The sequence below is a fragment of the Canis lupus genome, chromosome 4 (assembly GCF_003254725.2).
Source record: "Canis lupus dingo isolate Sandy chromosome 4, ASM325472v2, whole genome shotgun sequence".
Taxonomy (NCBI): domain Eukaryota; kingdom Metazoa; phylum Chordata; class Mammalia; order Carnivora; family Canidae; genus Canis; species Canis lupus.
In genome coordinates this window covers 7,285,096-7,312,674 of record NC_064246.1, presented here as the reverse complement: position 1 = coordinate 7,312,674, position 27,579 = coordinate 7,285,096, and the positions used below count along the sequence as shown (strand labels likewise).

The window sequence follows — 27,579 nt, the reverse complement described above, 5'->3', positions numbered from 1 at the left end:
CTTAATCCCTCCCCTGCTGCCCTGGCATCTGATCTCCCTTCTCAGCTCACCCTGCCTCACTGTCCTGCCAGATGCTTCAATTGCAGAGCTAACTGTTAAAGTTTCGGGCCTGGAGCAAACATTTCAGAATCATTCTTCCTCTTCTGTGCATTAATTACCAAATTAATCACTCTTCGGGGAGAAGGTCTCTCCCTTTCCTCCGTTGCTTCTCCTGTGGGCTCCAGAGCAAAGTTTCTGGAATGATGCATCTTCTCTCTAAATATATGGTGATTGATCAAAGTTGGGCAGCTCTTGAACATCCAGAAAGCACATCACTGGGGGTCTTAGACTTTCCTGCCTTATTCTAACAACTCTTTTTTTTTTTTTTTTTGTAAGATTAAGCCTTTTTTTTTTTAATTTCTTGATGCTTCTCCATCCCAAGTCTCCTCAGACTCATCCAGGTCCTTCTTCCTATCCTTTATTTTTAATTGTGGTGAAATGCATATAAACATTAAGTGTATATATGTTTTAACCATTGTTCAGTGTACAATGCAGCGGCATTGAGGACATTCAGGCTGTGTGCTACCATCACCCCCCCCCCCCCCGCCCCACATCGAACTCTCTTTATCCTCCCAAACTCCTCAAACTGTCCTCATTAAATAATAGCTCTGCACGTCCCCTTCCCCACCTCTGGCGACCACCATTCTACTTCCTGTCTCTATGAATTTGACTGTTCTAGGGACCTCGAGTGTTGGGCATCATGGAGTATTTGTCCCTTTGTGTCTGGCTTATTTTACTCAGCATGATGTCCTCAAGTTTCATCCATGTTGCAGCAAATGTCAGAATTTCCTTCCCTTTTAAGGCTGAGTAAAATTCCATTGAATGGATAGACTACGTTTTGCTTATCCAGTCATCCCTCAATGGACACTTGGGTTTTCGGCTTCTTTTGGCTACAGTCGATAATCCTGCCATAAACATGGGTGTGCACATATCTCTTCAAGTTCCTGCTTTCAGTTTTTTGGAGTTATGACCAGAATTGGAATTGCCAGGTCAGATGCTCAATCTAGGTTTAGTGTTTTAGGAACTGCCAGACTGTTTTCCACAGTGGCTCCATCCAGCATTGCCCATTCTCATCTGTAGCACATAAGAGTTCCATTTTCTTCCCATCTTGCCAATACTTGTTTCACATGTCCATTCCATTATAATACGATTCCCTGCAAGGCAAAACTCTGGAGGGACAAGGCCATGCACGATGATGTCTCAGAGAAGAATAAAGGCAACATGTTTCTACAAGAGCTGCCTACAAGGTTTCTACAAGGGTTACTACAGGAGGGCTGAATGAGTTCAATTTTCCCAGCAAGAATATTGAAAATGGTCATTTATGCTGGCAAATACCTTTATAAATAAAGTGTACATCTATAAGTTTGATGTTCACATCCATTAATATAATGTATTTATGTGGTCAAAGTTTGTGCACCCAAATTTGTTCTTTGGACAAAAGGAGGGAGGGTTCTTGTAGACATCTTTTTTTTTTTTAAGATTTTATTTATTTATTTGAGACAGAGAGAGAGAAAGAGCAAGAGAGAGAGAGAGCGAGTGAGCACAAGCAGGGAGAGCAGCAGGCAGAGGGAGAAGCAGACTTCTCACTGAGCAGGAAGCCTATGCAGGGCTCGATCCCAGGGCCCCAAGATCATGACCTGAGGCGAAGGCAGATGCTTAACCAAGTGAACCATCCAGGCACCCCTCTTGTAGACATCTTTCTACAAGTGGCCACGTTATTGGATAATATTTAAGAAATATAATTTTCCATTTGGAAATCAATCACAGGAATAATCCTCATACGAGCAGTAAGACAGATAATTAGGGCAGCCAAGTTTACTTCCGCTGTACATTTCAGGGCAAATCACTTAAGAGGCTCTTGCTTCGAAAGAAGAGAACAAGATCTGTCAAATTAGGGAGAAACGCTTGATTTCAGAGCTCTTCTCAGTGGTATCAGTATAAACAGTGTGGCTCCGTATGCCAGTCTCTTTACCTGGGTCACTACCAGGCCTCCGCTTTGCACAGCCATTCAGAAATGAGATGGTTTTAAGACAACACTGGCTGACCAATGGCCTTCAGATAGTTCAAGAGTAACAACAAAATAGAATCAAGTAGGAGTTGAGGGGCTAAACCCACTGATTTGGGTCTGAAGGAATGCGCCACCTTCCCTTCTGAATCATGCTATCGTGCTATTTGGGTTCTCAAGTACTTAATTTAAAGGGATATAGAATGCCCAGCCTTGGAACCCCACAGTCATGGAAGTGGGGATTGTGAATCTCTGCCTGCTGTTTGCAAGCCCTCAGCCCAGATGGGGTTCTGTAATGACTTCTACAAAGGTGTTTAATCAGATCCTAGACAAGCACATGACTGCCATGTTTAATTATTCCAATTTAATGAAGCATTCAGCTAGATCCCTCTAGGTTTCCTATCACTGATCATGGTTGTGGAGATGAGGGGCAAGAACCCAGACGTCCGGGCCCTATTTCTGTTATGCACAGTGATAGAGGAGACTGCCAGGGTCTGAAATCTCCATCTGCAGATGTGTATTTATAGCCATTCTGAGCCAGCACCGATTCAGTTGAGGCAGATAATTTACTGAAATGCTCTCACTCTGAATCCCCCCTGAGCACACAGACTTCATCATGATTTCACTGCATGTGAGGAGCCTGGGAGAGCAGCTGATATTCAAACAACAAAATCACCAGTGCCTAACCTTCCGATCGATGGGTATTGATGCCCAGGATATTGGTAGTCTAACCCTTAATTTTGTTCTTTAATAACTCAGCTATAGTTTAGCAGCCAAAGGACATTTGCATGTCAAGGGAGCTGATTATTTTTTCTTTGCTATTCTGAAAAACCAAGCTGCTCTGTGCATTTTAGGCAGGTCTCTGATATTAGAGATGAAAACCAGAGGCTGGTTGTTTTTGAGTCTGCAAACGCTAACAGCTGTACCCAAACCTTGATGGTAAGGATTTAACAGGGCAGTGCTTCTCTGATATTAAGATAAACTGGAAGGGCTTAAAGGATTTTTTTAAAGATGACTTATAAGCCCCCAAATCTTCTATGCCAAAATGCAAGAATGTCGCCTTCAGGGTGATGATTTAAGCTTTTTATAAAATTCATGAGGAGTCTTTTCTCTGTGCTTAAGCTTCTGCCTAATTCCTATTGTTGATAGTCAGGAAGCTTGGTCTTTGGGTTAATTTGGAGGTCACAGGTCAGAAACCTAACCCATGCCTTGGATTTGGGCAGGTTTCTTAACCATTTTCCATCCTGTGGAGCATAAACAAACACATTTACCTCCCACCTGCCTCTAAGCAGGTGTTGGATGAAACCCAGTCAATTCTACTTACTTTCTTTTCCGCTACTGAGTAGCACGCCAGAACTGTGTACACTAGATTAGGGGAATGGTTTTAAATTTTTAAGCCTCAAATCCACAAACATTCAAGCGGACTAGAACTTATTCTTACCAGTAATTCCAAGGAGCAAAGCAACAACTGTAAAAATCTTTATCACTTCTTTTTGTCCCTCCCCCATGCCCAACTTGGAAATTCTGAAGAACACACATTGGTTTGACCTCAGAGGTTCTGAGGTTATTTATTAGATTTTTTTTTTTTTTTAATTCATGAGAGACAGAGAGAGGCAGAGACACAGGCAGAGAGAGAAGCAGACTCCCCACAGGGAGGCTGATGCGGGGACTCAATCCCAGGACCCCAGGATCACGACCTGAGCCAAAGGCAGATGCTTAACCAACTAAGCTACCCAGGCGCCCCAACTCCTGGCATTTCAAAAGATAACTGTGAGATCAGCAAAGGCAGGACTGGTATTATGCTCCTCCCAAATTTAACTTGTATTTTTAATGATAAACCTACTCTTGGATAGGATATAGAGAATAGCACAATGGAAGCCTCCAATATACAAATTAATTCAGTCACATAGTAGACTGACCTTAATACATAATAGATCACTCCATATGGTTAGAAAAAAAAAACCCTGCTGGATATTAATTATTCCAAAGTAAAAATAATTTTAGTGGATATATTCCAGTATTTAATTAGTTTGTATTTGGTGAATGTTCCAGAGAGTCAATGTGTCTAGTTGGTAGAGGGTACATTTTGTAACCGACAGTGTTCACTAGGATGCCAAGTTGCACAAAACCACATGTACTATGGGAGTAGGAGGAGATTTTTCTATGGCTTGGCTGCTGACTGGCAACACCCCATTTGAAAAAAGTTTAACAGGCCAAAATCACTTTGGCCATCTTCTTTGGCATGGCCCTTTGGAAGCAGACTTGAGAGATGATTCCAACTTTTGCTAATGTAGGCGGAGAAGCACTTCTTCAAAAAATACCTTTTGGTTTTGTCTCCAGGTACACTTTAGGAAGGTGGGATTGCCCTCCATCAGCTAGGTTTTGGTCGGATCCCCTTCTTTTCTCTAAACCATGTCAACTTTCCTGTCTTCTTCTTGCCCTCTATATCACACGCATCCATTGCTGGCCAATGACACTCTCAGGACCACCTGCTGTGAAGCCTCTGTTAAAAGTTGGACATATTTATGGAAAATTCTCTGGTGAACATGGAGCCCATCTCTTCTTCTGAAGATCAGAGCTTATCCCTGAATCAGACTGTCCCTCCTGTCTCCAACCTATCAGCAGTTCTGTGGGTTCTAGTGTTCAAGTGTAACCCACCTACTTTTTTCTGCCTTTCCTGCCTCCTTGTAGCCCAGCCTGTGCCACTTCCTCCTGGGACCGCTCTCGCTTTTCTGTTTTAAATTTTATTTATTATTTTGGAGAGAGAGAGAGTGAATTAAGTGAATTTAATAAATACATTTTATTTATTATTTTGGAGAGAGAGAGAGTGAATTAAGAGGGAGAGAATCTCCAGCAGACTATCTGAAGAGTGGGGAGCCTGATACGGGGCTCAATCTTACGACTCCAAGATCATTACCAGAGCTGACACCAAGAGTCAGATACTCAACCAACTGAACCACCTGACGGTGGCCTTGGTCTCTCTTTTCTACTTTCTCTTATCCCAGGGTTTGGTCAGCTATGCTGGTGGGTGGCTTGAATGCTAAGAGTGGAGTGATCTTTCAGCTTTCAGGGGTAATCAGAATTTAAAAATATGCAGCGGAGACAAAACATGATACCCAAGCCCTAAAGTATTTACTACAATGGCCCACACAGAAGTTTGCAGGTGCCTGTCCTAGGTGATCCACTCTCCTTCACAGGTCCGGATAGTCTTTTATTTTTTATATATATTTTGCTCCTTTCCTGCTACATCAGCCTCCTTTTGACTTAGGACTAAATCCAGACTCTGCCATGGCCTATCATTCTTTACTGATCTGGCTTCACCTATCTTTCTGACTTGTCCCTATCACTTTCCTCATTACTATGTATGTTCTGTGCACCCTTTCTATAGCCTCAGGGCCCTTGAACTCTGTGTCCCCTCTATCTGGGATATTGTCCCCCCAGCTTCTCATGGCTGGCTTTCTTCCCACCTTTAAAGTCTCCCACCCACGGGGGTCTCCCCTGAGCACACTACTGCTCATTTCTTGATCTGTATAGAGGAACTGCGTGTAATAATTATCCCACAGGCTGCTGTGTAGACATCAAAGGCTAGAATGGTGCCTGGCACAACATACCCACCCAAACAATGTCAGCTGTTACAATGATTATTTAAGGAAGCCATCCCAGTCATTCCTTATTTCCGTCTCTCACTTTTGAAATAATCTGTACCCCCATGTAGACTGCATGCCCCATGCAGACAGGCCCTACTGGGTCTTGACCTGTGTTGGTTGGCTCTTCAGCTCCTGGCACAGTGCCTGGCACACAGTGACAGGAAAGGAAGGGGGCAGGAAAGATCTCTGTGGCCCATATTAACATCCTGAATCCCTGAAAAACCACATACACTGACTGGATGCATTCTGGAAGCACAGCTGTATTGTTCACAGGGAGGCTTCAAGAAACAGCCTTAGGAAGCCTATGCCTACATTGGGTATAGGAATGTTAAGGATATTTTTAGTACACTCTCAGGTGAAGCCCATGAAAACCCATCTCTTTTAGGGTAAGTTCTAGAAATCACTTTCCTTCCTCCAAATTCTTCATATGATTTCTATTCTCAGAAGGTTGAGAAATTTGCTCCTTACATGGCTCCTCTCCCACTTTGGCCCACTTTCTGCATCTTCTTCATCCTACATTTGATTCAAATTCATAGTTTACCTCTTCTCAACTATTTTTCAAATTCCCACCACTTTACCTCATGTATTTTCTTGTAAGCGATGCCCAATTCCTGGCTGGGGTAAATCATTTCACTTGAGCCTCAGTTTCCTGAGCTGCAACATGGGAATCCCGCCAATGGAACGTGCAGAGAAGAGTGTGTGGACCACGGCAGCTATTAATAGTAGTTACTCTTTACTTCGAATGAGTTGGGGATTCAATAATAAGGCGGCGAAGCAGTATTCAGTACAGATTACGATGCCAAACGGCCCAAAACAAATTCACATACACTCAAATTATTGACACACAGATGCTAAAAATCTACATTCACCTGACAACACCGTGACTGATGTGGACTCTTTTGAACATTTATTAAAAAAGCAAAATGTATGTTCATCTCAAATAGAACAGTTAAAAATGGTAAAGCAATACAAAGGACTCGTTGCTAGCAGCATCCAGTTGTTAGAGTTTCCCGCCCTGCTTCTCAATCCGACCCGGGCAAGCCCGTCCTCCCGGAGCTGGCTGCTGCCTACACCTCCCTCATCGTAGTGCAGGTCAAACCAAAGTTTATAAAATTAACAATTTAGGGTTAAATAAGCTTAAATAAGGGGGTTAAATACAAGACACTTCATCAAAGCTTCTGTACAAAGATAAACAAATTTGGCGTCTGTGTACACGGGGTTCGGCTGGCTGGCCGCGGCCGGCCGGGAGGGTGGAGGGCAAGCAGGCGTGCGCCTCTCTCCGCAGAGCGTTGACTATACACAGTGAACTAAGTTGAAGGGACTGCTTACTGAGCCATAGACAAGGCATATGTAGCTTTTTTTTTTTTTTTTTAAATCAGAACACTGTTAATATTCAGGCACCGTTTGCTCCTGCAAATAAATAGGCCTCTAAATTAACTGCATTCAAACTAGCGGTAAAGACATCAGTGCTTTTTTTTGTTTTCATTTTTCCCGACACGGCTTCTCCAACTATTTACTATGCCTCTTTCTTATTGCTATGATCATGTGGCTGTGAGAAATAAAACTACTGTACATCCAAAAAAATAGAGCACCTTTAACATTAAAGTATATGTCTGATTATTTGCTTCCGGGTTTATTTTACAATACTAAAGCCCAAACTAGTCAATTGCTTTTAACATCGCTACCAGGTCACCTGATCCACAGGAGGTGAAGCCCCTCCTCTCCTGCCTCTTGAGGTACGCCCGCGCCAGAGCACCATTCTAGTGGGGTCCCCCACACGGAGGGCCAAACCGACGCCAGGGTTTACATTCATCTTGACACCAGGGGTTACATTCGTGTGCACACGGCCTCGCTGTCCTCGCTGCTGTCACCAGGTGGCTTCAGGGAAAGAGTCGCCTCCCTCCCCTGCGGGGGTGAATGGTGCTAGACGGGTGGAACAGCAAAAACATCTACGATTGGCTGCAAGCACACTGAGAAACCGCGCATCTGCGGGTTCCCGGGGTGGGGGGCGGCGGGGGGCGCTCGGGGCCTCTCCCCCACGACCCCCGGTGGGCTAGGGCCGGGTTAAGACTTTTTGTCGATGGTGTTGAAGAACCACTCCGTGAATTTCCGCAGCTGGGCGGTGGCCGTCTGGGACTCCTCCTGCAGCCGCATGTTGTCTTGGCGCAGATGCTGCACTTCGGCCTGCAGGACCGCCTTGTCCTGCTTCTCCTGGGAAGAGGGCACACAGACAGGGTCACGCATGGGCCGGCACGTCCCCTGTCCCCAAGCTGCACACCCAGCACCCTCGCTTCTGTGGGGACACGGGGTGTCACCTCCTCCCAGGTGGCTGGCCTGCACATGGTGTCAGCCCAGGATGGAGGGGCCGAGGGGGACAACCCTGGTGTATTATTTCCTCTCACTCTCCTTGGCCTGCGACAGGTATCAACCTAGCTGTTATTTGGGGCAGGTTATTAGCCACAGTTTACCTCTTCCTCTGTCCAAATCAGAGAGATCACAGGAGGAGCTCAAAAGACAGACCTTGAACAAATGCACGAACTTTCTGCACCAACTCCCTCATTGCTGCTGGTCCAAGGTGTGTTTCTTTCTCTTTTCTTTTTTCTTTTTTTTTCTTTCTTTTCTTTCTTTTCTTTTCTCTCTCTCTCTTTTAAAGATTTTATTCATTCACTTATGAGAGACACACAGAGAGAGGCAGAGACATAGGCAGAGGGAGAAGCAGGCTCCCTGTGGGGAACCCAAGGAGGGACTTGATCCCAGGACTCCAGGATCATGACCTGAGCCAGCCAAACGCAGATGCTCAACCATTGAGCCACTCAGGTGCCCCCCGAGGTGTGTTTCTAATAAAGTAAGTACTTGGGCCTTTCACTCCATTGTAAGCTCTCCTGCTACAGTGTGTGTCCTGTGACCTTCAGAGTTTGCCACTAAACACTATGTGAAAATAATCAAGAATTTCCAGAAGAATCACATCTGAGGTACAACCCTGAGTTTCAATTCCCAAGTGCTGAAAGGCATGTCTTGCTCCAAACAGACAAAGAGGTCATTGTCAGATTGCAACAATTGGTTTTTTTTTAAAAGTGGGATCTAACTTGACTGCTAAATCCTACAGACACCACCCGCTGTGCTGTGCCCAGCACTCTTGGGGGGTGAACTGTAGGGGCTGTGGCTTTTGTTGGCATGTCTGGCACCTCCCTCGAGGTTTGCTTCTATTTCCAGACCTCTGCCCAGGCACCCACAATACTGCCCGCGTCACTGCTAAGGGACCCCAGTCACATGAGGAGGCATGAGTATCACATGAGGACAAAGCTCAATACTCCTTTCCTTCTGCCTGGACTCTCCTTGGTGGTTTTGGGGGTCCCTGTCCCAGGATTTGCATCCCAGCATGGTTCAGAGCATCCCACGTGCCTGAGGCCACTTGGTGGCCTGCGTCTCCAAGACTCCTCTGCTCCTTTGTGACCTGTGGAACCAGTCCATGAAAACCTTTGAAACTCTCAACCTCTTCCCCCAAATTCCCTTCATCCTCACACCTCTAAGTGAATCCCTACTCTCCTGACAACACCACTCCCTGGCTGCTCATGAAGGGGAGAGAGGGTGTGTTCCTGTAGTTGGAAGACTTGGGCCCTGGTGGTCCAGCAAACAGCTTGTCCCCCAGTGCCCAGGGAGTTATTTCCCTAAAACTTCAGCTTCTCTGAGAAGTGTGACCTGCCACCCCTGCTCACTCTGTCTCCAGTCCCTCCCATCACTAATGGAAGATTCTAGAATGTGGTTTGCTCTTCTCTCCCCTACCACCTGTCCTGTTTGTTGATGGTTCCAAAGCCACTCAGACATTCCACACAATCCATTCTCTCCACCACTTCCTCTCTGTGATCTGGAAACCCACCTCTCCCCAACTCCTGCTCCCACGGCCATCCTGTACCTTGCCATTACCTATAAAACTGCATAGCTTTTGGGATGCTTCAGCCTCTCAAGTCCCACTCACCACCTCTTGTTCTTTCAGAATAATTTCTCCAGTATCCACACCTCCAATAGTTATCTAATGTCTAACCTTATCTTTTATGTTCCCTGCAGGGACAGTATGTCTCCTCACCCAGCTTATACCCTAGAATCCTCAGTTTAATCCCATCCTATAGATACCCCAGGGGCTTTCTCTCTCTCTCTCTTTCTCGTCTTGATTTCCTGTCTAAACTCTTAACACTGATTACATTCAACTTTCCAATTATCCTGTGCCCACAGCTGGGGGCAGGGTGATGTCCCAGTTTGCTTGGGACATTTCTGGTTCTAGCTCTGGAGGTTCTGTATCCTGGAGTCTCTCCGTCCCAGGCAAACCAGGACACGTAAGTCATCTGAGCTGGAGAGAAACAGCTAACTTTGCCAACAGATGATGGCTTTAATTGAGGCTGCAAATTCAAATGGACCTTCAGCCTTGCTTGGCAATCCTATCAAATACACCCAGTAAATTTACTCACTACTCTACACCTACCCTCTGACCTCAAACCCCTCCTACTCCTTCCTATCACCTCTCACTCTCACCTCATGACTGGAAAAAAAGAAACCTTCAGAGGGGAACTCTGTCAATTTATCTCAATGTGTATGTGAACATATGTATGCACACACCCACACCACCGCACCCTGCTCTGCTCTGGTACTATGTATAAACTGTCCCCACTCTGAATCAAGGCCAGTCCTTTTGTGCCCTAGGTCAGGGCATGACCCTCTGGCTCCCCCTATTCCTGCCATTACTTCCTTCCTAAATGGATCCCTCTACCAGCACTGATACCGGCTGTGATTTCTCCCTTCTTCCATAAACAAAACGGTAACAAAATCCTTCCTGTGACATCTCCCCAACACCCTCCCACTGTCACCTTCCCTTCCATTCCCATGGACAGCACAGTGGTGACCCAGCACAGTGCTGGTGATAGCACAAGGGCACAGCAAATGTGTGAGGAATTAGCTAATTTCTTTGGAGGACCGACCATACACATGTGGACATGGAGGGCAGATGTTGTGAGGGTCACGTAGCTGACTCAGGGGGAATGTAATAGCTCGGGAAGAACAGGCTTTCTGGCAGTAACTAACTCCCCTCAGGTCAGTTCATAAACAGTTGATACAACTGGTCACTCACTGAACCAAAAAATACTAGCCTGCGTGTTTCTGCCTCGCTCTGAGGACTGGCCGTCCAGAGGGCTCACCCTCACTGAGTCCTATTTCCAGCGATCCTTGGGCCCCCCTAACAGTGAAAAATAATGAGCTGGAGGCCAGAACGCAGAATTAGACCTTATGAGTCTGTTTCTATTAATCATTGGCTTTGACAAGGGCACTCATCTTTCCTGAGTATTTTCGTTTTTATTTCTACCAGTTGGAAGGGGTGGATTGTGCCAGATAGAGCTCTGATTATGGATTGCAATGGATCTCTTTACCTTCCGAAGGTCAGTCTGCAGTTGTCGAAGAATCAACTCCAGTTGATTGACCTTCCCGGTCAGTGTGGATGGAGACCGCTCCCTAGGGAAGAAGGGGTAGTCAGAAAGACTCAAGGCCACTGGAGTGAAGACGCAGCACTCAGTACTCTTGCTGGGAAAGTTTGCACTCAGAGAATTATTTCATGTGCTTAGTGCCCAGCGAGGGAATAAATAATATCATGTCAGACTTGGAAAGGGAACATATTGCTGCTTTGGTGGAAAATCCCTTCTGAGTCTCTGTTGATTTAAAAAGGGATTCAGAATCTCTACAACCATAGATGCTGGTTAGAAACAAAAACAAACAAACAAACAAAAAAACCAAACCAACAACAACTCAGAAGATAGATTATCTAAATCAGTTTATCCAACTGAGACTCGGAAGACCAATAAAGTCCTGGGAACCAAATACATAATCGATTTCACCAATTTGTTTTTCTCAGTCAAGAAAATATCATGAAGCTTATTACCAAGATGAATGAGCAAGTTAATAGTAACACAAGTCCATATAAAAATTGGAATCAGGTAAAGAACATATACTCTGTGGGGATAATGTCAAAAAATACAGGGGAATGGGATGGTTCATTCAAGTGAGGCTGGGTCATGGGCTGGGGTTCTGGGGGGAGCTGTGTCCTCGGCAGGTCCGCACCTGCAGCCTGGCAGCAGGAGACTGATCACCAAGGTCCCTGTCCATCCCAGGGCTGTGGCAGCAATTATGGGCAGACATCAAGCCTGGTCCACACCCTCCCTCTCTCTGTCAGAGATCCTGGTCACCCTGAGCCCCAGGTGACATGTCTTAGCAGGCAAGGATTGCCCACCCCGGCAGGGTAGGGGGAAGGTCAGCCTCACTCAGTCCCGGGTCTGGATCCTAAAGGTCCAGGGGATGCAGGCTGGATGTGATCTCCTCGTGGCCCAGGGCTTCGCTGAACCCGTTACCCAGGGGCCTGGGGAGATGCGGGGGGTGGGGGGAGGCTCCCCAGGGGCTCACATACCCAGCTGTGTCCATGAAATCTTTGCCACTGCCTGGGTCTACACATAGAGGCGGCTCCTGCGCGCCTTCCAGGTCCTGCCCGTGCTGCATATCCGTCAGGGTACAGAAGGATGCCACTCTCTGGTCTGAGGAGGGGAGACACACACACGCCAAGGCAGTTGAGTACTGGCTGCACTGCAAGGTGACGTTTGTGCAAGCGAATTTAGTCACTAACCCTCACCCCCACCCCACGCCGCCCCCACCTCCCAATCAGTTACTGCCCTGTTTTAAACAAAACAAAGATAAACGGACTCAGGCAAGCTGCTGACAATCAGAAAGCATGAGGATTGGCTGTCCTTGGGGGCTGTATGGCATGCGCACATCACAGCCAGGGGGACAATTAGCAGATACTGGATTTGCTAGAGCCAATTCGCTTTCTTCCTTCCACATCCCAAGAAATGCCAAAGCAGCCGGCTGGCACGCAAGAAGGGCGTCGCTGATTAACAGAACCGAGGAGACAGACCTCTCCTCAAGCAGTCCCCAAACCGGGGTGGGAGGGGGATCCCTGAGACACAGCAGCCGGGCCCCACGGCCCCTGTGTGTGCCAATCCTCTGAGCTCAGATATAACCATGCAGACGTGCAGACACGTGAAATAGAAAGAAAAGGTTACAGAACATCCGGAGCCCGTGGTCAGCCCCGGACAATCACCTAGATAGGACGTGTGGTGACAGAGCAGCCCAAGTTCTTCATCTGAGTCAAGACCTGAAATAAGATTTAGAATTTCCTATGAACAGTGGCATCTCTACACACCTGGAAGCCTCTGGGGCACACACAAGACTCAAATAATGGGGTCCTGTAGAGCTTGTGCTTGTGCGTGTGCTGGTGTGCATGTGCACCTGTCGTGCTGAAGGAGGCATGGCCCTCGACAGCCAATAACAGATGATGCCAAACCATGTGGTTCAACGTTGCATGTGAACGGTCCTGGCTGGACGCACGCTCTCGTGTATGATGAAGAGAAGTGGTGTGCCTCACACATGCAAGCCCAACCCTAAGAACACGTGCCCATTGGGTTTGCTGAAATGATCCACTCCGTGAACATAGAATAGTGGTGGTGAGCGAGGTCAGCTACATACTCTTACTAGAAACAGCAGTGGTAACAATGATCAGTGTGACTACACTGCCTTATCTTGGGACTGGACCATTTCTACTCTTGGCACCAGTACTTTCACATTCAAAGATTCCTGAGCCAGGCAGGAAAGGCAGTATTTTCTGAAACAGGCACCAGACAGGCTCAGCTCTGGTGGCTGAACACTGACCCAAGACTATCAGTCCAGAAATGCCAAATGGCATGCAGAGCAGTCCCATGTTTGCACAAGGTGGAGGTGAGAACCAGGAATGTATCTTATTATCTACTTCCCCCATTCCCTGGTGTCTCTTTCCTTGGTGCACAGGCACATATAGGCATCTACAGTTGGAATCCAAGGGATATAGCAGGTGTATTAGTGCTGTGGTGTCTTTTTCATATGATTTGATTAATGGCTGAGAAATTGCACTTGGGTCCATGTCAGGGGTGCTCTGTTCTTAATAATATCCCACTCTGACTCCCTCTGGCTGCTGGACGAGTCTCCTAATGAGGCTACCTGCTTGTCTGGTTTATGGTGGGTATTGCACTTCCTGTTAATTAGAAAGAATGGTGGAGGCTGCCAGGGCACATGAAGGAAAGCAAGCTGGAAGCACCCACCAGAGGCCTGGGCCCTCCTGGAAGCAGTGCTGAGTGCACTGCATGATCAGTGGCACAGGGAGTTCTCCGGCCCAGCCTGCTTTCCTACAGCAGATTTCCCAACATCTGTGGTAGGTACACAGATGTCCTTCAACATATACTCCTATAAAGCTTTAAGGATGTCCATCTCCACACTTCAAACCTACAAGATGATGGACATTCTGTAACTATGCGTTCCTGAGAGACAATCATATTCCCAGTTTGGTACTGACTAGTAGGATTTGTGCATATGATGAAATAATTTGTAACTTAATTAAGATTAATAGCACAATTTGGGTGCCTACTTCTACACGTGACAAGATGCGAATGGCAGAGGTGGGGGCAGGAATGATGAGGCATAGTAGCTAGCTGGGGCTGAGCAGCTCCAGGGGTGGGTGGGGAGGGTCTAGGGCTGTCCTGACATCCAAGATAACTCTCTGTTCTGTGATGATCCCAAATAATACCTCACACTTAAAAAAAAATGAACCGCAGATATATTTTTATTCTACAGTAAATTTACTGACAAAAAATGAATGTCAAAACAGATAAAGAATTTCTATTTCTCACTTTTTCATAAAAGAGTTCCACTGACTCATCCAGGTTTTACATGATCCCGTGATAATCTGGTTCGTTTCCATCTTTCTTAATATATGAGTCTGATGGTCAAGCCGAAATACCTGGATGAAAATGTCTTAGCTTGTTCCATCTATTTTTACCTTAATTGATAAAATAGCTACATATTTAACAGAAACAGAACTGGTTGCTGGCAGTCATTCAAGCATTCCTTGGGGAGAAACAAGGTCCTACTGGTCAGAAGGCAAGATGCCAAAAGGGGGGGTTTGCCAGCACTGTAATTTCACAAAGAGGATTTCACTCTGGATCTGGAAAGCTGGGATGTTGAAATCCAAACAGAATGCTGCTTGATTAAGTCCAGACACTAAACTATTCTGTAAAATAGCTAACCTCAGTGACAGTTTCCAGTGGAAGCTTTATTCTTCGACAGCTTATTTCTGTGATGATAAATATTCAGTAACCAAGTAGTTACTGACACTGAATCAAGCGGCAGAGAGAAAACCGTGTCTGAGCTTCACATAAATGGTTAGCGCAGCAGATACAATCCCCACAATCCACATATATAGCCTTTTCTTCTTTTCCTTCCTGTTCTCCTCTGTGCAAGAACACCTGGCTAAGGGGGGGGGGGGGAGACACCAGGCAATGAGTACATATGGAACACCTCAATCCTTTAAATAATCTTAGAAAAACTTTATTTCAATGCAATTTCTTGGTTGCATTTGGCACTACACAAGGAGATGAAGTCAACCAGATATTCCGCATCAATCTGGAGCTGAGTTGGCACAACAGTTGCTGGCAATGAACTCCCATGGCCCAACTGGGCAGCCTAGAGCACTCAGAGAACAGTAAGGCCAAGCCTGCCTCAGGGAGGAGGGTGGCTGATGGATTAGTCGTGTCTGCTGAGGAGCAGGAGAAAGGTACCTGTGCCCGGCCATGCAAGCATGAGGCTGGATTCAACCAAACCCATTTGCACAAACAAAGCTCTTCTAACCTGTCTCTGCTATCACTACAAATTACAGAGAAGCTGGAACTTTACAGCTCTGTGTAGGAAATTAAAGGTACTGACTCTAAGCACCCTGCTTATCAGATCGTGGAAAGCTGACTTAACTGGCAACCAGCAAAGAGAAAAAAAAAAAAGTTACATTGCACTTTTGACATAAACACTTTGGCTTAGGCCTTTTGCAGCCTGCTCATAAATGCTGCAAGATAATAGCCTAGAGTCTGCCTCTCAGTAATGAGCAAAGAAAAGTGCTGGGATTATGCTTCATTTAAGGTACAGCTCCGGTTGCTGGCCCGAGACAATTTCCTTACTTTTGAGATCATTTAAGTTGATTTACTTTATTAAATTAACTTTGCATTTTTCAACTAAATAGCATTTTTCTTTTCAGTTTTTTTTTTTTTTTTTTTTTTTTTTTTTTTTTTTTTTTTTTCAGTTTTTTTTTTTAACTAATTATGTCACCTGGGGAGTCATGCAGTATACCACACTGTTTATGCTTGTATATATACACACACACAGTGTTCAAGTACCAGTAACCAGCAACTTTGTCAAGGTTAAGTTGCAGCTTCACAATGAAAACAGTGATTATAAAAAAAATTATGCTATTACTCTCTTTTTAAAGACCAAGGGCATATGGAGCCTCATATTAAAAACATAAACTTGTATTTTTTAAAAAATGCGTTTCCATAAACTATTTTGTTCCCACGGTGGGGCCTGATATCCGAGCTGCCGGCTCTGCATGTGTACCGCACCCAGACACTCAGGGGCACGCGCATCTCCGAGTGCCCGCGGGCAGACAGCTCGTGGTCACCACCAACCACAAAGGGCTGAAATCCAGAAGAGAAGCCGGGCTGTTGCTGGCATGTGGGACGTGGCAATTCAGTCTCCCAGCACTCATTTGTAACTTCACCTCTGAAAGCCTGTTTTCATTTAAAACATCATCTGTTCAGCAAATGCTTACCACTCATCGCCTGCTTCTGATATTTCGATAAATGAGAACTATTTTAAATTCTAGCACTTTTGAAGGGACTCTGCTCCCCTTCCCCGGCTCCAGGTCCAGTGCTGGACCCACGGCCAGTGGTTCCGGTTGGGTCTGTTCACTTGCCCACACTTGAGGGGGATGGGATCTGCTGTACCCACATCTTCCATTATCCCGCCCAATACAGGGAACGAGGCCTCCATGGCCTATACGCCATGACCTTACTGTACTGTGGAGATCAGAGATTTCATGTAGGTGTTCTGATGTGCAAAGGGTCACATCTCACCCCCGACAAACAAAAGGACTGCATACACACACTAAAACAAACATGAACTGCGGCCCCATTTTTTGAACTTGATTGTCGCAGGAGAGGGAGGCAGGGGCACAGGCTCACTGTCCTTGAGTTACCCTCTCCCTCACAGGCTTATTAAAGAGGTGCCGATTTTTTGACATTTGGTCTTACAGGCGGAGTTTGGTTATCTACCTATTTCCAGTAAGCAAATTCTCAGGAATTAGATTTCTGGTCAAAGAGTGGGCTCTAGCTACATATTGTCATACTGCATAAAAAGATGGATCATACCGTCTTTGTAATGATACCAGGCCTGAGTATTCTTCATAGCTTCCTGGAGTGTGGGATCATTCTTCACCTTCTAAAGATATGAGCTGGTACCTCATCGTCATTTTGAATTTATGTGTGGTTGAACATTTTTCAAATACTTAATTTTGTAATTCTACTTTTGAGGACTGTGCGTCCCTATGCCTTGGCTGCTTATTTATCAGGGGTTTGGTGTTTTTTTGGTTGAGCCCCTCCACACACTTGGGAGAGCCTGGTTTTACCCATCACATTCACTACAAATCCTCCCTCATATTCCTGTTTATCTGAATGTTCTCTTTCAAGTTCATAAAAATGTAAATATTTAAATACTTTTATCTGGCATTGTATTTTGTATGTCCTCTCATTATGCAATAATTAAAGCACTACCTTGCTTCTAGTAATCCTACTTTTACTGTTTCTAGAACTGACTTTTCTAAATCCTAAATCCAAGTGGAGTATATACATTCCTTTCCTGTTTAAATTATATTCAGATTTTTGGTCTGGACTCTTCTTCCTCCAAGAAGACTAATTTCTATTTTTTTGAAACATTACTATGCTGTTTAATTATTATTTACGGTAGACTTTTTGTAGAATATTTTTATCTATTTCCAACTAGATGCAATTAAGCTTTTTAACATATCCTTTAGATATGTGAATTGAAGTTGTACTAAATCTACACATTAACTCAGGAAATGAATTGATTCATCATCTTGACCATAAGCTTCCCATCAGTTCTTTGCGTATATAGGACTTTCCAGTTACTGAAATGTCCTTTGCTTTCTCAAATTAGAACTCTAATATGGCTTAATTTCCAAAGAACGTATAATTTGATATTGCAGATACAGCTAGGGTGCCTTCTGTCTACAAACACTGTTATGGGCACATGGTAGCCCTCACACCAAGAGGCAGAGCCTACCTCCCACCTCCAGGATCTCAGCTGACTTTGGGACTTGCTTTGACCAATAGCATGTGGGGGATACAATGTTCTGAGTCCTCCCAGACCAGGAGGCCCTGAGACATCATGTAGCTTCTGCTTTTGCTTTCCTGATTGGATTCTTTGAGTCACATGGGAAGAAGTAGAATTGCCATGCTGGAGACAGGGGTCCAGCCAGAGACCAGCTGAACATATCAGTGAAGTCACCTTCCAGCTGAGCTCTCACTGAATATGGCTGCATGTGTGATTCCAGCTGAAACCAGAGGGAACCCAACCAACCTACAGAATCATGAGACATAAGCCCTTGTCCCCAGCCATAAATTTTGGGATGGTTTTTATACAGAAATAGGTAACTGAAAAAATTAACAACCCTTTGAGACAAGGCTTACAAAATATGAGATCTATTTTAAAATCTCTCACCTACTTTATTTTATAATCTTGGATACTTTCTTTTTTGAAATTTATTTTTTTTAGTTCAAGTATAAGTAATGGTGTTATATTAGTTTTAGGTGTACAATATAACTGTTCAGCAATTCTATACTTGTGCTCATCAGGGTAAGTGTCCTCTTAATTTGAATAATTTCTTTTTTATCTTTCATATTTTCTAAATACAGAAGCATATGTATAAATGGTTTGTTACCTCCAAAATTCATTCCTTTTTTCTTTGCATTGCTTGTATAAATGTCAAGTATTTCACTACAGAATGAAAGGACAGAGTCTCAACGGATGACACTGTTTAGTTTCTGGACTGAAGGTATCTGCTTATAAAACCATTTCCCACTAAGTATTTTATAACTACTGGGAATAAAGTAGTTCTTCTTCATTAGTTTTTAACGGTATCTCTCAAATCTCAATTTTTATCAAGAAATAGGTCCTAATTCTACTAGGTATATACACCCTTCTTGGGAAATCGGTACAATAACATTTACTTATTTCATTTACTGTAACTTTTTGTAATAGAAGTTTTTCTTTTGTTATACTGGCTAAACTCTTGCCAATAACAATGGATAATCTTTCCAATCTCCTACTGAATTTCATCTAAGGTTGACATTGCTATTAATGACTGAGGTTGTCTTAGGATTTTTCTCTTCTTGTGTGTTAGCAGGAAAGAATTCTCTCATGCTGTTTCTGGCTGCTGCTGAATTTCAAGAAAAATTTATATGGGGACACCACTATTTTTTTAAGCTTTGAAAACAATGAACTCTAAACATATTAGTTTCAGGTAACATTTTCGATGCCCTCCATCTTTGAGCCATTGACGTTTTTTATGCTCCCTCCTTTGTTTTCTTGCAAGAAATACCCAATTATTTTATTCATCATATTTCTTCCTATATAGCTACCTGACATTCCTTAATAATTTTTTTAATTTCTCTTATGTATTGGTGAATGCTCATTTCTTTTCTCATTCTACTCTTGTTCATTTGTATTTTCCATTTTTTGACCAGTTATGTTGCTTTAAAAATATCCTAGGAAAAAATTAACCATTGATTTTATTTATAAATTGCACTGAAAATTCATTTGCCAGTTCACAAAAAAATCTATTTGATTTCTTTTTTGTTTGCTTTTGCAGCTTTTGTAGAATCTTTTTGAAGTATAGTTAACCTGGTTAATTTTCATGGGGTATTTTTTCCCCATTTAAATATGTTTCTGAAAACAGTACATTTTTGTTTAAAGATTATTCTCTGGCTGCAATCCAAAGATTTTAATAGGTAGCATCTTTTTATTATCACTTACTAAAAAGAAAAAAATGCCCTCGTATTCCCAAATGCTGCTTAGAATAATGATTATGAATTACATTAAGAGTCTTCCAAATGGGGATAATTTTTTGTTTGTGTTTTTCTTCTATTTTTCTTACTTAATTCTATTTCCATTGCCTTGTGGCCAGAAGCGCGTGGAAATGCTTGTTTTTGGAGAAGCCTCACTCATGGTAACAGAGTATCCGTTATGTACCAACAGAGTTGGTATATATTTAAGCAGCCCTGATTGGGGCAGATTAGATTGGTGCTCCTGCTCTATTCTAGAATGGCATAGTAAAAAATCTAAATTCTTACACTCATGTATCCAGTGTCAATTTTAGCTCTTAAACAAAGGTAAATGCATCATATGCAAAGTGTAGAACATAAACTGATCAACGGGGGAGAGGCATACCTGCTTGGATGAATCTCATTGGTGGATACGACAAGGGTCATGGTGTTAATAGGCAGATACATTCTATTTTTTGAAATGTGTTTTCAGATGTGTTGACTACTTATGTTGATGTATGGGCACAGCATTACTCCAAGATCGCTCTGAGCTCAGGAAGGCATTTTGAACTGCCTTTATTAGTGTGTAACAATTATGCAGACACCTTTTTTTTTTTTTTTGGACTATCTTTATCATGTTTAGTCTAGCTCAGAAATGGCTCTGGGAACTGGTACGAAAAGATCAAGTCACAGGCAGGGCAACTGGGTTATCTCGGTGAAGACATTTCTCTCCAAAGTGCCGAGGTGACTGATGATGCCCATTTGCCACCACACCAGCGGATGTCAGGGTGGAACTGACACCAACACAAGAGAAGCTGATTAGCAAAAGTCTAGAGTTGCAAATTCCCACTGTTAATTTTCTCAAGGTGAATGCCGCCTTATAGGGTAGCACTGAAAATTAACTGGAATTTTGAAATACAAACTATAAACATTTGGAAACTTCAGGAAGGTCAGACAGCCAAAGTCCTCTCCCTGGGCAGAGAGAATTCCACATTCTCTCTGCATTGGCACCTGAGCACCAGTTATCTGGTGTTTCCACACCATGCTTTTGGTGCCATGCTCTACGGGTGCCAACTTCCCCCTAGACTCTAACTTCAGCTTAGAACTACTTTCTGAAGAACAGGACTGCAGAAGTGGAGGCTTACGACTGTCAAAGCCTTATGTGTTCTTTGGTAAAGGTCTTCATTTTATGGACAAGAAACCTGAACGAAGCCTAAAGCAGTCATGGACCTCTGAGGATTACCGTCGAACATCCACTTTTGGCCCGATGTGTGGCCATTATGGTAGTTAACGGACTTGTCCGAGGCCCACAGCCCAGCAGCTGACCATGACTATGACCAGAGTCTTGAGGTTGATACCTTAATCTTGGCTATATGCGCCATTTTGCTTCTTCCACTTCCTGCTCTTACTTAGCCTGTCTCCGGACAAGATCCGTTTCACAGGAGTAATTTTATTCTGAAGAGGTAAAAGGGAACTAAGCACAGATAAAAATGGGGGGGGGGGTTAGTGTGTGGATCCAGAGATAAACCGATAAATATTGTTTTAAATCTGAAAAATGAGCATAAAATGCAAAGGACCTTCAGAGGTCAAAAACTATGCCCTGAGTTGGTATAGCTCAGGTGTCCTGTGCATTTGATACCTACGTACTCCTTGGGACTAGCTCTTCTCATTTAGTTATCTCACTGTGTGCTTGATAAATAAAGGTAAGATGAATAAAACAAGCAGCCTTCCCTTGAGATATTCATCACCTAATAAGACGACACAGACAAGTGAATAAAGCAAAATTCAGTGTGGTAAGTACCATGCAAATATTTATGCTGTGGAGAACACTGCAGAGAACAGAATAGATGTTCTTATATTCTCCTGGGGGCAGTAAGACAACACAGTGTGTTCAGAACATGCCAGAGAAAATGCTATTACCTGCTGCCTGGGTTGCTCTAGACAGAGGTAAAGACCATGTTCTTGCCCTTTGGGGCAAGGTTGCATCTAGGTCATTTTGGAAGTACAGAAGTAACTGGGCCATGGGCCTGGGGTTCTATAACCAACTTCGGGTAATGTCAAGGGAATGAAGACTGCATCACAGAGCAGATGGGGCATTCTGAGGCTTCCATGTGGAGTACTTTGCAAGGTGGTGAACCAAAGACCCTCACTCCTATTAAGGGAGCAGTAAGAGCCTGTTCATTTTTCAGAAGTTTCCTAACAGAATTTTGCTTTACTTATCTACTGGAGCTAAATGTCCCCGGTATCTGAATTAACTTGCTAGTAGCCTTCGCCTCCCCCCACCCCCACCCCCCACCTGCAAAGCTTACCTACCTAAAGACAAAGATCTCAGTAACTTACAGCAAATCTACTGGCGGGCTGCCCTGGCAGGGCAAGCTTGCTAAGATTGAGGGGTAAGTAAAGCAGCCTGACTTGGAAGCCCACCTGCCACTCCTGGAAAAGGAACCTGCCTTTGTTTCCTAGATGAAGCTTGGACAGCATGGGGGATGGGGGGCAAGCTGCCAGAGCCTAAGAAGGAAGATAAGTCGATGGGGAGCAGGAGAGAAGAGATGGGTTGCTCAGGCAGCTGCAGCCCCTCCCGTGGGGACGGCCTCGAACACTGAACTCCACCTGGACGCTGCGGCCCAGGTGCATGGGGATTCTTCAACAGGCCCTACTGAAATGGCCCTGTGTCCCTTGTCAGTTTTACCAGTCACCCCAGGAGCAGCTGTAATCTTAGAAGAACAGCATCGGCAAATGGCAAAGATCATAATCCCGGGTCATTTGTTCTCTTCTTACCCACAGGTAAGGTCCTGAGGATGTAGGTGAAGCATCTTCCTTGTTTGGGTCTACCTTGACCTGCGAGCTGGAAAAAAGGTATTTCCTACGGAGCAGCTTCAACCTTCTAAAATTCACGTCAGTGTAGCAGCTGGACGGGTCCTGAGAGGAGTGTGCCCAGCTACTCTCAGGGACCACACTGTTGGAGGAGGAAGCTGAGGCCCAGACAGGGAGGGCCAGGGGCTTGGGTTGGGCAGATCATGTTGCACCTGCGTTTATGCCAAGCCACCACACACCTCGTGTGTGCCCATCTTGCCAAGCTAGGCAGTGTCAGCCTCTGAAGGCCTTTCCTCTCTAGCTTCCCTCATCACACTCAGAGGAAAGAGATGATCTATGCCCTATGTATACAACCTCCACATTTCAGGTAAGAAAACAGGTCAGAGAGGAAGAGTGACTTGTCCCAGGTCATAGCTGGGGCCTCATCTGGAATTCAGGTTTGGGGTCCTCTGCCTAGTGCTCATTTCACAAAACGGCATGGTGTCTCCAAGGAAATATCCTTAGTCACAGCTCAGGCCTTCCCCTGCTTGTTTTCATCCATGAAGATGTGCCAAGTATCCGAAACATTAACACAGACAATCCCAAATAGAGCCATGTTCCCTACGTGGCCGCCCCAGGCCCTGGAGGCTGCGAGTCTTTACCTTCAAATGCCCGTGCTGCGTCCACAAGGTGGGACCAATCTAAGCCCGTGGCCGTGTCCGGGAGGGGCATCAGGCCAGGATCTGCACACTTGGACTTATCCGATAAGGACCCATCGGAGAACCAGAACTCATCTGAACAGAAACAAAACAGGAGTGTCAGTTGGATGGTAGTGCAGGGCACAGGCAGCCCCTCCGAGGGGCCAGGGACTTCTTCCAGCAGACCCTCTGCCCCCAGTGAGAAAGGGGATAGCATGGTGCAGTTATCCAAAAGACACATGGCTGGAAAGACTGAAGTCTGTAGAGAAGCACGACCTACTGACTCATTTAGAGGCTGGCTAGCAACATGCTGAGATGGAAGAGATTCCAGAAAGGACTAGCTGGATGGTACAGTATTGAAATCTGACAGTTTCCTTCCAGGGCAGGCTTCTCGTGGGGACATCCATCTGAGTTGGACTAGCTGCAGGATCGATTCCTGTTTTCTGTAGGCATTACTTCCCCCTTTCAAGTGTTGCAAACTTCTATTGAACACAAGATTTGGTACAGTCTCTCTCTAGCCTGATGGTTTAAAAAGCTTCCTGAGCACCACACGTTCAAGATGCCCCAGTTATCAGTTTATTATAAAAATGCAGAAGGGCTAACTTTGCCTTCATTAACAGGCCAGAAAGAGAAGACACAGTCTTTTCTCATGCTATGCCCAAATACGGTGGTTGGACTGCTGTGCCGCCTCACTGCGCCAGCTTGATCACCAACTAAACCAGAAACACCTCGTCGTCCACCATGGAATTTCGTCTGTCCTTTGTCTGTATGAACTGACCTTTTAGGTTTTTCTTTTTTCACCTGTCATCACGGGACTTGAAGTGTTTATGCCATTGATAAAACTCGTTAGAACTCACTACGCATCTGAGGACAAATCTTTCAAAGGCTTCAACTGGACTTTCTCTGACATATCTTTTTCTGAACCTGCCCAAAACGTCGCAAGCAGCTGCTTGCGAACACATCTGCCTAATGAGACCAATCAAAATAATGACCACCTGGCTGGCTGAGCCTGCAATTAAGTTAAGTAAGGGGCATAATTAACCCAAGGCACCTGCAATTTTTGTTCCCACACCCTTTGGGGTAGCTGTGAAATGCTGGCATCTGGAGGGAGAGCAAGCAGTGGTGTTTGACCTTGACCCTGAAGGGCACTAACGGTCTTCCACCCGCTTGATACCTTCACGGGCAGCTCTCAGCCTTCCTCCACACGGTGCTGCTAAACCCACCCAATCATGCTATTTTCAGCACTACCACATTTAGCCATGGTAATACAAAAACAACTTAGTCCTGGCCCCCACTGTGAAGGGAATCCAGTTACGGATGCTCTGTCTGCACCGCTCCTGCCATGCTCCCTTGCCACAGGCTCATCTTCTTTGAAACAAGAACCATTTGTACGTGGTCTACATGTTCAGTCCTCGTCCAGGCCACGGGGGAAACAAGGAACTACATAAGGAGCAAAGCTGGAGTGCCAGCCAGGAGTGCCATGTTCTCCTGACCCAGGGAGGAAGGAGCTGAGCAGAGTTGGGCTGAAGCCCCTCCCAAGCCTCAGGGCTTCAATCAGAAGTTTAGGGTTCAACCTCCAGGCAGAAAGGTCAGGAAGCCCAGGGATCTGCTATCACTTCTTTTGTCTTTCAAACACACTGGCTGCTTTGCTTAAAGCAGGTTTTCCACTCAGCATACAGGGATTATTTGACTGGGTGGCAGTTGTATTTGTTACTGATTTCCACGTGACCCAATAAGGTGAAGAGAGTGGCAGCCCCGTGAAGGGTGCATCAGGCAGGCTATAACCTATGTGTCCCCGGGCACTCACCTGCTCCCTCTGCCTCTCCTTCCCTCCCTGGAGAAGAACACAGCTGGGACTGGAGAATTATTCAGCTAAATGAACATTTCTATAGAAAGTATACTCTGACAGTCATGCTTTACTAAGAAATGCAAACTTGAGGATTTTCTTTGCCTTTTTAGACAATCCTTCACCTGAGCTTCTGGCATCATAAAGCCTAAAATCAAGCCAAAGACATGCTTGCCTGTGCAGTCTACCTTGTTCCCAGCCCCCACCAGACAACACCATCCTTTCCGGCTCTCACAGGAGCCAGGTGAAAAGAGGGGCAGAATGCAAACTGAAAGGGGCACTAGGCTAACATCCCTGTCCCCAATCCGCATGCGCCTCCAGCAGTTGTGTGCTCCAAGAGCCACCCTCCCCACACCAAGGGAGTACTGGCAGTCCTGGGATGCTCCAATGATTCTTGAGCTGCTGGAGATTCCATGATATGTGGCCATCTGTAATTGAGACAAGGCACAAACTTGAATCCCAGTGGCCAGGAAGCCAGAGCCCAGAGTGAGTGAGTGAGTGTGCCCAGCTATTCACCCAGCAGGGCAGGTCAACCAGCACCACAGCAACCAGCTTTGCTCGCTGCTGCCCTGTACACAAGCCAAGCAGAGGCTGCCTGCAAAGCATGTGATGACTCGGAGACCTGGGAAGCTCTTGGGGAGTAAGTTTCACAAGCAGAGGCGTGCCCAGGGCACGCTAACTTCCTCCAGCTTGTGTGGAGAGGCAGGGAGCAAAAGGAGGGAAATACAGTTTGTGGTCTTTCTTTATCACAAACGACTACCCCTCCTCCCTGGTTCGTGAATGGAACTTTTGTGTTTACTTGAGACTATGGAACTGGCAAAGACGATCAGGAGATTAGAAGTCTCCTCTCCCCCAGGGTTTACTTGGAGTGTATCCGCTGACGTGTCCATCTGGGATGTTCACTAAGTGACTACTGTCTGCCTCGTGTTATGTTTGGGACAGCAGTGGCTGAGGTAGACAAGGCCCATCCCCTCTTGAAGCTCACAAGTGATGGGGGGCGGGGGGGAGAAAATAAACAAAAAAAACAGGGAAATAAAGTCTTCTAAAGAAAACAAAATGGGGATGGGTATGAGGTGCCTGATAGCATGTTGGGGGATTGCTGATCTCAGGAGGCAGCATCGCCAAGGAGCTGCTTGGTGGAGAGCACAGTTCAGGTAGAAAGCTCCTGGGATTTGAATCAAAATCTATCATCCGTCAGTGTGCAACAGGAACCTAGTGTCAACGACAGTCTCCTTAAATGACGTAAGAGCGCCGACAAATTTTTCTCTGGATTATCACAATGAAAAAGCACCTCAATTTCTTTTCAATTGTTTGGAAAATCATATAACTGGCAGAAAAAAATACCTTTTTTTTTTTTTTTTTTTTGTCTGAGACTCCAAACCACCACAAATTCTTTATAATACTTTTAATGGACATTAGGTATTACTACTGCCATCACCTAGATGATGCTTACTGAGCATTTTCTATATTCCAGGCACCACCAGGTACTATATTAGCACCCAGGGAGAGAATGACCAGTAAGACCCAGGTTCGGCCCCTGAGAAGCCCAGTCAGCAAGCAGATGAGCCCTGCTGGTGCTGGTGTGGGGGGATTTGGTATGGCCCACGCAGTAAGTACCTCTAACCTTGGTGCATACCACAGCAGCTGTGACTGGATAGTTTCCTGAACTTTACAGAGGAGAAGGAAAAGGTACCACTTGCCTTAGGTATCAAAGCCTGTTACTTCAAATCCCGCTCTCCAAAGCAAGCCTTCTGTCAGCAGCACACACTGCTTCTTTTGACCAATTCAAAGAAGAAAGTAGCTTGTGGATTCTGAAGGATGGCTCATGTCCAGGCACTGAGGCTGGGGCCCCCTCCTCTCCAGCCCAGACATTGATCTTGTGGCTTCCTGTTTGTTTAGCCATGACAGGAAAGCCCTGCCCATCTCTACCAAGTCTGACTTTATTTGTTGCTATAAATTTTAAGGAGCCTTCCTGATGGTCAGATAGCTGAAATTTTGCAGTTTCTCTTCAAAAAACCAGAGAACATGGAGAACATTTGCAAAAGGGAAACAAATGCCCTACTGAATCAGTCAAACCATGCCATTGTAGGATGGCATCCACAGATATCTTCTATAATGCCAACTGTAGCAAGGGTCATCTTCTGCCTTCTAGCAGCTCTTAACCACCTATGCTTCCCAATACTGAACCTATACCTGGGACTGCAGCATCTTACGTGAATACTGAAGGAAATGAAAATACTCATTTTATTTATTTTAAATTATCCCCCTATTTAAGCTTCAAGGGGCATCTTTAGGGAGGTGCCTAGGTTGAAACTACACGATATGGAAACACACGTAAGTTGATGCTTCTTCTTATCTTTGGAAACTTAAGAACTCTTGTGAGTCTATGTTCATAAGAAGATTTCTACAATTCCCTGGAGAGCTTTCATCTCCATAAAAACCCAGGAATTTTCACAAAAGACCCCAAATAGCTTAAGCAACCTTGAAAAAGAAAAGCAAATCTGTAGGTATCACAATTCCATATTTCAAGTTCTATCACAGAGCTGTAGTG

General features: G+C 45.0%; 1 protein-coding gene and 1 long non-coding RNA gene across 10 annotated transcripts in view; one reads left to right on the top strand and one right to left on the bottom strand.

Annotated features, from left to right (window-relative positions):
• Nucleotides 1-6,576: 6,576 nt before the first annotated feature.
• SIPA1L2 (signal induced proliferation associated 1 like 2) overlaps nucleotides 6,577-27,579 on the bottom strand; it is a 213,455-nt gene continuing 192,452 nt past the window's right edge. For 5 of the 9 annotated variants that reach the window (XM_049108922.1, XM_025448672.3, XM_025448673.3 and 2 more), the window contains 5 exons: nucleotides 23,147-23,278; nucleotides 12,821-12,874; nucleotides 12,134-12,257; nucleotides 11,106-11,187; nucleotides 6,577-7,902 (listed from right to left, as the gene is read on the bottom strand). In XM_049108922.1, coding sequence (XP_048964879.1) covers nucleotides 7,756-7,902; nucleotides 11,106-11,187; nucleotides 12,134-12,257; nucleotides 12,821-12,874; nucleotides 23,147-23,278 — 539 coding nt within the window. In that variant the 3' untranslated portion in view covers nucleotides 6,577-7,755. The remainder of the gene's footprint in view (nucleotides 7,903-11,105; nucleotides 11,188-12,133; nucleotides 12,258-12,820; nucleotides 12,875-23,146; nucleotides 23,279-27,579) is intronic. The other 4 variants (XM_025448676.3, XM_035715159.2, XM_025448677.3 and 1 more) reach the window with 3 other exon arrangements.
• LOC112660924 (uncharacterized) lies at nucleotides 9,495-11,339 on the top strand. The gene is made up of 2 exons (XR_003137315.3): nucleotides 9,495-10,022; nucleotides 11,115-11,339. It is a non-coding gene; the product is annotated as an uncharacterized LOC112660924 (long non-coding RNA).